Raw genomic sequence first — 13,234 nt, forward strand, 5'->3', positions numbered from 1 at the left:
TCTGCACTTTCACCCTCTTCTTGGCATCTGCGACTGAACTGGGCTCTCTCGAGTATGACATTATGTCTACCTACACAGTGCTGCTCAAATGCTTGTACAACTGTGTGATATTTCTTTTTATTCTGAGTCACTCAGTGGCAGCACTGCTAGGATATCGTCTGCTTCATCTCCCATAGCGTAAAGTAAGGAGTTGACCTGATAGTCCTCTGGTTTTGTGCTCAGTCCTGATGCTAGACGAAAGCGTTCAAACCGCCTAATCCATCTTGGCCACTCAGCTGAGTTGGAGAAGTCGAAGGGCTCTGGGTGTGTTATCTGTACGGCTGCAACTGCCATTTGTTCAGTTCTGTGTGTTAGGAGCCAAATCAGAGGAGGAGAACACACTGGCTGCCTGTGTGAAGCTGCACTGCTCTCCCCGAGTTTCGCGCACTTCCCTTAGTCTCCTCAATTCCCCTTCGAGCCACAGCTTGACTCCACTCACTGTACGCATGAAGTGGTAAATATACATGGCATTCACTAAACTGCCTGCTTCTGACACCATGTATAAATATATCTTACATTAGCTAACACAGAGACAAGACCAGCCACACCGCTTGAAGTCCATTCCTCTTTTTCTTTTATTTCTTTTCTCTCCCCGTACACAGCATTCTGGGTAACGTAGTTCCCCAGTTATATAGTTATAGTACTATAATAATCTGGACTGTCCTTTTCCTCTTTGGCCTGGAGGACACGACGTCCATGATTTCCAAAAACTATCTGAAATGTGGACTCATCAGACCACAGGACACTTTTCCACTTTGCGTCAGTCCATCTCAGATGAGCTCGGGCCCAGAGAAGCCGGCGCCGTTTCTGGGTATTGCTGATATCTGGCCTTCGCTTTGCATGGCAGAGTTTTAACTTGCACTTGTAGATGGAGCGATGAACTGTGTTCACTGACAGTGGTTTTCTGAAGTGTTCCTGAGCCCATGTGGTAATATCTGTTACAGAATGATGTCGGTTTTTAATGCAGTGCCAACTGAGGGATTGAAGGTCACAGGTATTCAATGTTGGTGTTCTGCCTTGCCGCTTACTTGCAGAGATTTCTCCAGATCATTTCTCCAGATATTATGGACTGTAGATGATGAAATCCCTAAATTCCTTGCAATTGCACATTGAGAAACGTTGTTCTTAAACTGTTGGACTCTTTGCTCACGCAGTTGTTCACAAAGTGGTGAACCTCGCCCCGTCCTTGCTTGTGAATAACTGAGCCTTTCAGGGATGCTCCCTTTTAACCAAATTAACCTGTTCACCTGTGGAATGTTCCAAACAATACATCCTTATTAGCGAGGCGCGGCATTTTGTTGGTATGGAAATCTCCAAAACCCCCTTAATTTCAATACTGCTGCGTTTTACTCAAAGTGGAACCTCTTCCTTTCTTATTTCAACTCTCTTCAGATCATGCCAGATGACTGACCCCCCCCGTTTTTAATTAATTTTATTTTTTATTATGTAATTTTTTTTTGTATGTATCTATTTATTTTTCTTTTTTTCTCCTCTGTATCCCAATTCTCTAATCATATACTCTCATATTCATTTATTGGGATAATTGGGCTGTTTGCTTAGTAATGTAACATTTACTTTGGGGATTGGGGTTATTAGGCGGGTGGCACTAGGGGAAAGGGTAAGGTGAAAGGGAAAACCTAATGGAGGGAGGGTAGAGAGGGAGTGGAAGGGTATCTGTTACAGAATGATGTCGGTTTTTAATGCAGTGCCAACTGAGGGATTGAAGGTCACAGGTATTCAATGTTGGTGTTCTGCCTTGCCGCTTACTTGCAGATATTTCTCCAGATCATTTCTCCAGATATTATGGACTGTAGATGATGAAATCCCTAAATTCCTTGCAATTGCACATTGAGAAACGTTGTTCTTAAACTGTTGGACTCTTTGTTCACAAAGTGGTGAACCTCGCCCCGTCCTTGCTTGTGAATAACTGAGCCTTTCAGGGATGCTCCCTTTTAACCAAATTAACCTGTTCACCTGTGGAATGTTCCAAACAGGTGTTTTTTGAGCATTCCTCAACTTTCTCAGTCTTTTGTTGCCCCTGTCCCAACTTCTTTGGAACGTGTTGCAGGCACCAAATTCAAAATGAGTGAATATTTGCAAAAAACTATATAAGTTTATCCATTTGAACATTAAATATCTTGTCTTTGTAGTGTATTTAATTGAATATATATTGAAAAGAATTTGCATATCATTGTACTCTGTTTTTATTTGTTTTACACAACGTCCCAACTTCACTGGAATTGTTGTTGACTTTTATTTTAATGTTTTGAGGCTCGTTTACACGTCTTGGTTGATTTGTCATTGTACTTAATTTCTTTGTGAACTTTGTGGACTTGTTTGGTGGTCACTATGCCTTCAAAAGCCACTAAAGCTACCAAAGATCCCGGTCCCTCTCAGCTGCTTATACGGCCAGCTCTCCAACACACAGCCTCGCTGGCACAACAGAGGTATTAAATCCCTTCATGATCTTTATAAAGATGCTATTTTTTGTAGCTTTGCTCAGTTATCAGCAGAATTCAACCTGCCTCCTTCCCACTTGTTTAGATACTTGCAGATTAGACACTGTGTCTTCTCTTTTTTTGGATTACATCCACCTACCTGTTGGATATCCCTTGGATGACTTTCTGTCTTTAGAGCCCTTTCAGAAATGTTGTATATCCAACATCTATTCGAAGCTTGTTCATCTGGACGCCTGTTCCATGAATAAAATTAAAAGATCTTGGGAATACGAGCTGGGCGTTGCTCTAACCGACCAATGGTGGGATAAGGCTATCGCCAAGGTGCGGGAAAGTGTATCTTGTGCAAGATTACAATTGATTCAGTTTAAAGTTTTGCACAGAGTTCACCGATCTAAATCTCAGCTTTCTAAATTTTATCTGAACACCACCAACGACCAATGTGATAAATGTCATACCTCATCGTGAAATCTGAGCCATGTGTATTTTTTCTGCCCCACTTTACGCAAGTTTTGGCTTGCTTACTTTAAAACTATGTCAAAAGTTCTAGGCGTGGATATTTGGCCTTTCTACAGATGTACCCCTGCTCACCTGCGGACAATTGGACATTTTGGCTTTTACATCCTTATTAGCGAGGCTCGGCATTTTGTATGGTATGGAAATCTCCAAAACCCCCTTAATTTCAAGGTGGCTTTGGGATGTCATGCACTTTCTTAGACTTGATAGGATGAGATTCACTCTGAGAGGCAATACTGCTGTGTTTTACTCAAAGTGGAACCTCTTCCTTTCTTATTTCAACTCTCTTCAGATCATGCCAGATGACTGACCCCCCCCCCCCCCTTTAATTAATTTTATTTTTTATTATGTAATTTTTTTTTGTATGTATCTATTTATTTTTCTTTTTTTCTCCTCTGTATCCCAATTCTCTAATCATATACTCTCATATTCATTTATTGGGATAATTGGGCAGTTTGTTTAGTAATGTAACATTTACTTTGGGGATTGGGGTTATTAGGCGGGTGGCACTAGGGGAAAGGGTAAGGTGAAAGGGAAAACCTAATGGAGGGAGGGTAGAGAGGGAGTGGAAGGGTGTGTGGGAGGGAGAAGAGAAAAAGGGAAAAGAAGGGGAGGAGTTAGGAAAAAGGAAAACATTATAATCCAGATTGGTCCTTTTATTCATTCATTTATTTGTGTTTTTATATTTGTGACCAAACACCAGATACTGTTCATTAATTCATTCTGAATAATTTTACTGGATCTACAGTCAGTGTAGCTTTGGGTAGATCTACAGAAAGAAGAGAGCAGCAGTGCAGATTCAGAGAATTTAGAGTCAGTTTCATTAATAAAAACACAAACTCAAACATCTGGTCTCATCTGTGTTGCTGTGATACTGAGATTAATGAACACTGAAGAGATGATCTCACTCACCTGATACAGTCAGTGTAACAGCATCACTGGTGTGTGAGGAGTGTGATGTTCCTCTCTCTGTTCCTCTACAGGTGTATTGTCCTCTGTGAGACTCTGTAACAGAGCTGATACTGTACTGCTGTTCATTACTGACAGCGGTGGATGAACCATCTTTAAACCAGCTGTACTGCCAGTTAGAGACTCCTCCTCCCTGTATGTCACATGTGAGAGTGGCAGTTTCTCCTATAAACACCTGATCACCAGGCTGTATGGACACCACAGCTTTTGGTCTCTCTGTGGAGAGAAAGAAATCCTCAGACCAAATCATTGTGATGATGTTTTCTACGTCTATATAAACTATAAAGCATGAACATTTTTCAGCTCCTTTATGGCTTGATGTGAGTTCAGGTTTAGGTTTTTCTGCTGTTGGAGATGAAGCACACAGTTCAGACTAAACTCCCACCCTAAACACTCAATTTATCTACCAATCAAATCAGTTTGTTGTCACAAATCCACTTTTCCCAGAGTTCAGTTAAAGATTGAAACCCCATGCTAAAGTAACACACAGAAAGCTTTAAGAACAGAAAAATGTCCAAACCTCTGACAGAAGCCACTAAACACACCTTACATATAAAAATACAGACAGCCCTGAAGGGGAAGACGACAAAAAAGAGTTGTTGAAGTTTCATCCACAGTTTTTTCTACTTCTGAGGTGCACTAGACAGGTAAGGTATGATAAAGAACTGGCTAACACGTTTAACCAGCAGCAGCAGCTGTTTTTTCCCTCACCCATCAGGAATCAAGGGAAATAGTTTTCACCAGGTCTCTGAAAGGTGAGGGGAAAAACAGCCACGCCCTGCTGATCAAAGCTGGTCTATAGTGCTAATTGTAGCCACAGTTGTAGCTCACAGTGATTTCTTTCACTTAGTCCTCTAAAGAGAAAGAGGAAAAAACGTGGCTCCCCTGCTGGCCAAAGATAGCATAGCATGCTAAGTGTTAGCTAATAGAGTTTTTTGGGTTTTTAAGGGTGAAAATGATCTTAGAAAAACATTTGGCTGTTTTTTATTTGTTATACAGGCAGAGAAAATAAATAAAGTGGAACTCAGACTCAATTTCTTATTCATGTTACCCTCCAGAGCTTCTGTATTTATGTTCCCAAAGACAACATTAATATACCGTATTATATTTTCTGTGTTACCAGTAATTTAATTTTACCCAAATTAACTGATGTTAATAAACTCAAACTTTGCAGTGATGATAATATAGAGCTTACCTTTCACTCTGAGAGTAACAGTGTTGCTGAGTTGTGATGATGAGGGTCTGTTATCTCTCTCTCCTCTACACCAGTACTGACCCTGATCCTGATCTGCTGCTGATCTGATGGTGAAGGTGTTTGTCTGAGGCTGACTGACTGCAGTTCTCCTGCTGCCTTTATACCACTGATATCTCCAGTTACTGTGAGACTGTATCTCACACTTCAGAGTCACTGACTCTCCAGTGAACACAGGGCTCCACCTGGGCTCTACAGTCAGTGCAGCTGTGGGTAAAGCTGTGAGGACAGAGGAGAAGAGAGAGAGAATGTTGGTGTTGTGTGTCTACATTTTTCTTTTATTTCATATTGATAATATATTTCATCAAATATACACATCAGATATCAGAAATAACTTATGTTCAAAATATACATACTGCAAATTTATATTGTATAATAAATGTAATAGTGATTACCATTAAAAGTTTGTGACATACTGACATAAGGATTTATATTAGGACTAACTCTAATATCTCTACTCTGGAAATCCTGCCCAACGCAGTTTACTGGAACAATTCAAATTTCACTATCTGAACAAATCCAGCTTAATTTAACACTCTGACCTATTGATGGGGTGGGCCTGTGATAAATCATCACTGTGTTGTGGTGGTCCTGAAGAGGGCTGAACAGTTCTAAAGGGGTACTTTAGCTTGTGCTGTAACAGCATCTCCTCTGATGGTGAGAGTTTCTCTGTTTACAGTGTGATACTCAGACTGAGACCCTGCAGTCCATCTACTCTGTTTATCCTGTTTATACCACTGAGAAAGAAATCCTCAGAACTAATAATTCTCATGATGTTTTCTTTGTCTTTCTTTTCTATGTTCACTATAAAGCATGATCATTTTTCAGTTGTAGCTCACAGAATAAACGGCCCCACTGTAACTGTTAATATCTCACTGTTATACTGTTATACTTTTAGCACAGACCGGTTTCTGGAACCTCCGGTGTGAAGCAGCATGATGTAGACGTGTTTTTGAAGCTCTCTGCAGAGCGGACTTTTATTTTAATGTTTTGAGGCTCGTTTACACGTCTTGGTTGGTTTGTCATTGTGCTTAATTTCTTTGTGAACTTTGTGGACTTGTTTGGTGGTCACTATGCCTTCAAAAGCCGGTAAAGCTACCAAAGATCCCGGTCCCTCTCAGCTGCTTATACGGCCAGCTCTCCAACACACAGCCTCTCTGGCACAACAGAGGTATTAAATCCCTTCATGATCTTTATAAAGATGCTATTTTTTGTAGCTTTGCTCAGTTATCAGCAGAATTCAACCTGCCTCCTTCCCACTTGTTTAGATACTTGCAGATTAGACACTGTGTCTTCTCTTTTTTTGGATTACATCCACCTTCCTGTTGGATATCCCTTGGATGACTTTCTGTCTTTAGAGCCCTTTCAGAAATGTTGTATATCCAACATCTATTCGAAGCTTGTTCATCTGGACGCCTGTTCCATGAATAAAATTAAAAGATCTTGGGAATACGAGCTGGGCGTTGCCCTAACTGACCAATGGTGGGATAAGGCTATCGCCAAGGTGCGGGAAAGTGTACCTTGTGCAAGATTACAATAGATTCAGTTTAAAGTATTGCACAGAGTTCACCGATCTAAATCTCAGCTTTCTAAATTTGATCTGAACACCACCAACGACCAATGTGATAAATGTCATACCTCACCGTGAAATCTGAGCCATGTGTATTTTTTCTGTCCCACTTTACGCAAGTTTTGGCTTGCTTACTTTAAAACTATGTCAAAAGTTCTAGGCGTGGACATCAAAATGAACTGTTCTTTAGCAATACTTGGCCTTTCTACAGATGTACTCCTGCTCACCAGCGGACAATTGGACATTTTGGCTTTTACATCCTTATTAGTGAGGCGCCGCATTTTGTTGTTATGGAAATCTCCAAAACCCCCTTAATTCAAGGTGGCTTTGCGATGTCATGCACTTTCTTAGACCTGATAGGATGAGATTCACTCTGAGAGGCAATACTGCTGCGTTTTACTCAAAGTGGAACCTCTTTCTTTCTTATTTCAAGTCTCTTCAGATCATGTCAGATGACTGACCCCCCCCCCCCCCTTTTAATTAATTTTATTTTTTATTATGTAATTTTTTTGTATGTATTTATTTTTATTTTTTTCTCCTCTGTATCCCAATTCTCTAATCATATACTCTCATATTCATTTATTGGGATAATTGGGCTGTTTGTTTAGTAATGTAAAATTTACTTTGGGGATTGGGGTTATTAGGCAGGTGGCGCTAGGGGAAAGGGTAAGGTGAAAGGGAAAACTTAATGGAGGGAGGGTAGAGAGGGAGTGGAAGGGTGTGTGGGAGGGGGAAGAGAAAAGGGGAAAAGAAGGGGAGGAGTTAGGAAAAAGGAAAACATTATAATCCAGATTGGTCCTTTAATTCATTCATTTATTTGTGTTTTTATATTTGTGACCAAACACCAGATACTGTTCATTAATTCATTCTGAATAATTTTACTGGATCTACAGTCAGTGTAGGTTTGGGTAGATCTACAGAAAGAAGAGAGCAGCAGTGCAGATTCAGAGAATTTAGAGTCAGTTTCATTAATAAAAACACAAACTCAAACATCTGGTCTCATCTGTGTTGCTGTGATACTGAGATTAATGAACACTGAAGAGATGATCTCACTCACCTGATACAGTCAGCGTAACGGCTTTACTGGTGTGTGAGTAGCGTGATGTTCCTCTCTCTGTTCCTCTACAGGTGTATTGTCCTCTGTGAGACTCTGTAACAGAGCTGATACTGTACTGCTGTCCATTTCTGACATGTCTGTTTGAATCATCTTTAAACCAGCTGTACTGCCAGTTAGAGACTCCTCCTCCCTGTATGTCACATCTGAGAGTGACAGTCTCTCCTATAAACACCTGATCACCAGGCTGTATGGACACCGCAGGTTTTGGTCTCTCTGTGGAGAGAAAGAAATCCTCAGGACAAATCATTGTGATGATGTTTTCTTTGTCTATATAAACTATAAAGCATGAACATTTTTCAGCTCCTTTATGGCTTGATGTGAGTTCAGGTTTAGGTTTTTCTGCTGTTGGAGATGAAGCACACAGTTCAGACTAAACTCCCACCCTAAACACTCAATTTATCTACCAATCAAATCAGTTTGTTGTCACAAATCCACTTTTCCCAGAGTTCAGTTAAAGATTGAAACCCCATGCTAAAGTAACACACAGAAAGCTTTAAGAACAGAAAAATGTCCAAACCTCTGACAGAAGCCACTAAACACACCTTACATATAAAAATACAGACAGCCCTGAAGGGGAAGACGACAAAAAAGAGAGTTGCTGAAGTTTCATCCACAGTTTTTTCTACTTCTGAGGTGCACTAGACAGGTAAGGTATGATAAAGAACTGGCTAACACGTTTAACCAGCAGCAGCAGCTGTTTTTTCCCTTACCCATCAGGAATCAAGGGAAATAGTTTTCACCAGGTCTCTGAAAGGTGAGGGGAAAAACAGCCACGCCCTGCTGATCAAAGCTGGTCTATAGTGCTAATTGTAGCCACAGTTGTAGCTCACAGTGATTTCTTTCACTTAGTCCTCAAAAGAGAAAGAGGAAAAAACGCGGCTCCCCTGCTGGCCAAAGATAGCATAGCATGCTAAGTGTTAGCTAATAGAGTTTTTAGGATTTTTAGGGTGAAAATGATCTTAGAAAAACATTTGGCTGTTTTTTTGTTTGTTATACAGGCAGAGAAAATAAATAAAGTGGAACTCAGACTCAATTATTTATTCATGTTACCCTCCAGAGCTTCTGTATTTATGTTCCCAAAGACAACATTAATATACTGTATTATATTTTCTGTGTTACCAATAATTTAATTTTACCCAAATTAACTGATGGTAATAAACTCAAACTTTCCAGTGATGATAATATAGAGCTTACCTTTCACAGTGATAGTAACAGTGTTGCTGTCTTGTGATGATGAGGGTCTGTCATCTCTCTCTCCTCTACACCAGTACTGACCCTGATCCTGATCTGCTGCTGATCTGATGGTGAAGGTGTTTGTCTGAGACTGACTGACTGCAGTTCCACTGCTGCCTTTATACCACTGATATCTCCAGTTACTGTGAGACAGTATCTCACACTTCAGAGTCACTGACTCTCCAGTGAACACAGGGCTCCATCTGGGCTCTACAGTCAGTGTAGCTGTGGGTAAAGCTGTGAGAACAGAAGAAAGAAACTAATAATACTAATAATATTTATTACTAATAATAACATATAATATAAAACAATGTGTATTTTTTACTTTTTACTGTGTTGTTTTTTAACCAGTCACATTTTATCTCCACAGTAACTGCATTCTTTTAAAGCCAAACCTTTTCAGGTCAGGGTCCTCATGCAGAGGCAGTGTTTGTCTCACAACCCATCAAATATTTTGTGAAGCCAAATTAAACATAAACTCGTCTTAAAATTCCTAATATTTTCAATTCATTTTGACATAAACTGTAATTTCCATCAACAAATACAACAGAGTACCATGATAAAAGAATGAAAATGCATAATCCTGTGTAGCCCCTTGTAAATTGGAGGCTAACTTTTTATTTCATTTCATAAAGTGACCTTGTTTTAAAATGTTTAAAATTATTTAAAAACTGTATAAAAATGTTAAAATGCCATGTCTGATACTCCGGAGTTAAGTGTTCTCATTTGCTGTGAGTGAGTGAGTGTAAGTACCTGTCTGCAGGTCACAACGGAAGGTAGGAGTACTGAATATACTGGATTCAGGGGTCTAGCAGGATTCAGGGGTCTAGCAGGGGTCTAGTAGGATTCAGGGGTCTAGCAGGATTCAGGGGTCTAGCAGGATTCAGGGGTCTAGCAGGATTCAGGGGTGTAGCAGGGGTCTAGCCGGATTCAGGGGTCTAGCAGGGGTCTAGCCGGATTCAGGGGTATAGCCGGATTCAGGGGTCTAGCCGGATTCAGGGGTCTAGCAGGGGTCTAGCCGGATTCAGGGGTCTATCAGGGGTCTAGCAGGATACAGGGGTCCAGCAGGATTCAGGGGTCTAGCAGGGGCTAGCAGGGTTCAGGGGTCTAGCAGGGTTCAGGGGTCTAGCAGGATTCAGGGGTCTAGCAGGGTTCAGGGGTCTAGCAGGATTCAGGGGTCTAGCAGGATTCAGGGGTCTAGCAGGGGTCTAGCAGGATTCAGGGGTCTAGCAGGAGCTGAAGAGCTCAGTGTTAAGTGGACTAACACCGTCATTGTCCAGGTCGAGCTGGTCCTTAAACTCACTTGTACAGAAGCAGCTGCTGTAAGTGATGAAGAGACTGACTCAAAGTGGGAGCTGCTGGTACTTTCACTGGTTAGTTCTGACTTTTCTGTCTTTTGGAAGGAATAAGAAGTGATTTGTGTTTAAACAGCTTATTAAAATAATCCACTACAGTGATCTCGCAATAGTAGTGTGTATATATATTAGTGTCTGACTGAAGATCAGCATTTTAGGGTGTTTTGATTAAGAGTTCTCTAAAAGACCTGATCCTTTATCAGCGGTCTCAGTGAGGGACTGTGTAGGTACACAGATTCATTATAAACTTGTGGGAGGTGGAAAAGACTTATGAACGTAAAGTCTAATGAAAGGTACATTATTTATATAAAAAGGCAAATCAACATTTTCACGGGTGCTAACGGGGTGCTGAATGATTTTCAGGGGGTTCTTGAGCACTTCTTAGCACCTCCGTGGTACCACCTGGATACATTTGAGATCAACTCTAGAGATTTCAGTGCTGTAAAACCTCGACCTGCTACACTGTATTAATAATTTCATTTAGTAGAAATCATAGTTAAGAGCTCACCGTTTACAGTCAGAGTAACAGAGGAACTGTACTGTGATGATGTTGGTCTGTCACGTCTCTCTCCTCTACACCAGTACTGCTCTCCATTAATCACAGTGTCTGCTCTGATGGTGAGAGTGTCTCTGTTTACAGTGTGATACTCAGACTGAGACACTGCAGTCAGTCCACTCTGTTTATCCTGTTTATACCACTGATACGTCCATCCATCATAACCTTTAATCTCACACTTCAGAGTGACTGACTCTCCACTGAACACAGGACTCCATTTGGGCTCTACAGTGAGTTCAGCAGTAGGTAAAGCTGTGAGAACACAAGAAAGAATAAAGTCTTAGAGCACATTTTGCAGTCAGAGACTAAACATGTCACTGAAATGGACACAAACAATGAAACATCCATGCAGTTTACAGAAATAAATGAAAATGAATTCTTGGTGTCTCTTTCCACATCAGTGGTTATCAACCCTGGTCCTGGAGACCCCCTGTCCTGCACATTTTAATGGTTACCTGCACTAACACACCCACCTGATCCCAGTAAAGGCCTGTTCATTATGTCATTATACAGATCAGATGTGTTAGGAGCACAGAAAACACTAAAATGTAGGGAAGCAAGAAACAAGGAATCAGCAGCTCCTGATTTCAGGATTGCAACAGTTAAAAACAAACAAACAAACAAATAAATAAACAATAAACAGATGAATAAATAATAAAACATTCTGAACTTTATAATAACCTGAGTGGAGTGTGAGCTTGTTTTAGAGCTGAGTTTGTGTTTTTATACTTTCTAAATCTGTAGTAGCTGCTCTGTTTAAGTGAACGCAGTGTTTTCATTGCAGTGAGCTGAAAACTGATGGCCAGATCATTTACATAAAGTTCATCTCATTTACATAATGTTCATCTCATTTACATAAAGTTGGTCCAGAACAAGAGAGCAGAGAGAAGATGTGCGTCAGTGGTTTGATGTGTCAGTTTGATATTTTTATTGTCATTTCTCACATTATTATAGCTGTATGACACAATCTGTTTGACACAAATTATAAATAAAATGAAAAAACAAAGTAACCATTTTGCAGGACGTCATCTGTCATGTCATATATAAGTTGTCCCCCCATCTTAAAACACCTTCTTGTGTTTCTGTTAAAGTGTTTAGATCAAAGGCGGTCTCCACGACCAGATTTGGGGTCCACTGTTCTAGACCACAGACAGTGTCACCATAAAAGAAGAACCATTAGAGTCTCCAACAGACTGACTAACTGAATTGTTTATATGTGAACATGAAAAGACGTAAAATATAAACATTAACGGACTCACCCTTTACAGTGAGAGTAACAGAGGAACTGTACTCTGATGATGTTAGTCTGTCATGTCTCTCTCCTCTACACAGATACTGATCTCCATTAATCACAGTGTCTCCTCTGATGGTGAGAGTGTCTCTGTTTACATTGTAATACACAGACTGAGACACTGCAGTCCATCTACGCCATGGATCCAGTTTATACCACTGATACGTCCATCCATCATAACCTTTAATCTCACACTTCAGAGTGACTGACTCTCCACTGAACACAGGTCTCTCTGGTTCTACAGTCAGTGTAGGTTTGGGTAGATCTACAGAAAGAAGAGAGCAGCAGTGCAGATTCAGAGAGTTAGATTTAGTGCAGATTTAGAGTTAGTTCATGTTTTTGTTCATAAACATAAACTAGCAAAAACAAATTTACTACAAAATGAAATGGTGTTTGTATAAATTCAGAAAAAAGAGACGTCAGTCACGACTGCACATGTGTACATATTTCTATATTGTGGTCTATTTACACAAAGTTGGGTTAGTTCATCATTTATGTTGAACAGACTCTCCCAATATTTTACTCTGCTGCACTGATGTTGAACCGCATGCTTGCACTGGGTCGGTATGTCCAGCAGCTCAAATCAAGCTCAGTAACAAAGTTCTAACTGTTAGTAGCACAAATAATGTGCTAATGTCTTTCTAGGATAAGCTGAAAAAGACCGTTTTCTTAAATGACTGTGTTAATTTATCCTGAGTAATTTTACTGTCTGAATGAAAATCTACAGCACACTGAGATCCACTGCACTGGACCATTAGGCTCCTACTGGTTCTTTAATGTCTATTTGAGAACTGAGTTTCAGTTGGTAATTTGTGTTTCATCAAAATACACTAAGGTTAAACAAACACTCTGAAATATTATCTGAATAGGAACATGTGCA

General features: G+C 40.3%; 1 protein-coding gene across 1 annotated transcript in view; it reads right to left on the reverse strand.

The window, feature by feature from the left end:
• The window catches only part of LOC108415343 (carcinoembryonic antigen-related cell adhesion molecule 5-like), a 653,433-nt gene that overhangs the window by 604,179 nt on the left and 36,020 nt on the right, over positions 1-13,234 (reverse strand). Inside the window, exons 4-5 of the mRNA XM_037547406.1 lie at positions 12,323-12,619; positions 11,016-11,315 (exon numbers count right to left, since the gene is read on the reverse strand). Coding sequence (XP_037403303.1) covers positions 11,016-11,315; positions 12,323-12,619 — 597 coding nt within the window. The remainder of the gene's footprint in view (positions 1-11,015; positions 11,316-12,322; positions 12,620-13,234) is intronic.

This window comes from Pygocentrus nattereri, chromosome 2 (assembly GCF_015220715.1).
Source record: "Pygocentrus nattereri isolate fPygNat1 chromosome 2, fPygNat1.pri, whole genome shotgun sequence".
In the NCBI taxonomy this organism is placed as follows: domain Eukaryota; kingdom Metazoa; phylum Chordata; class Actinopteri; order Characiformes; family Serrasalmidae; genus Pygocentrus; species Pygocentrus nattereri.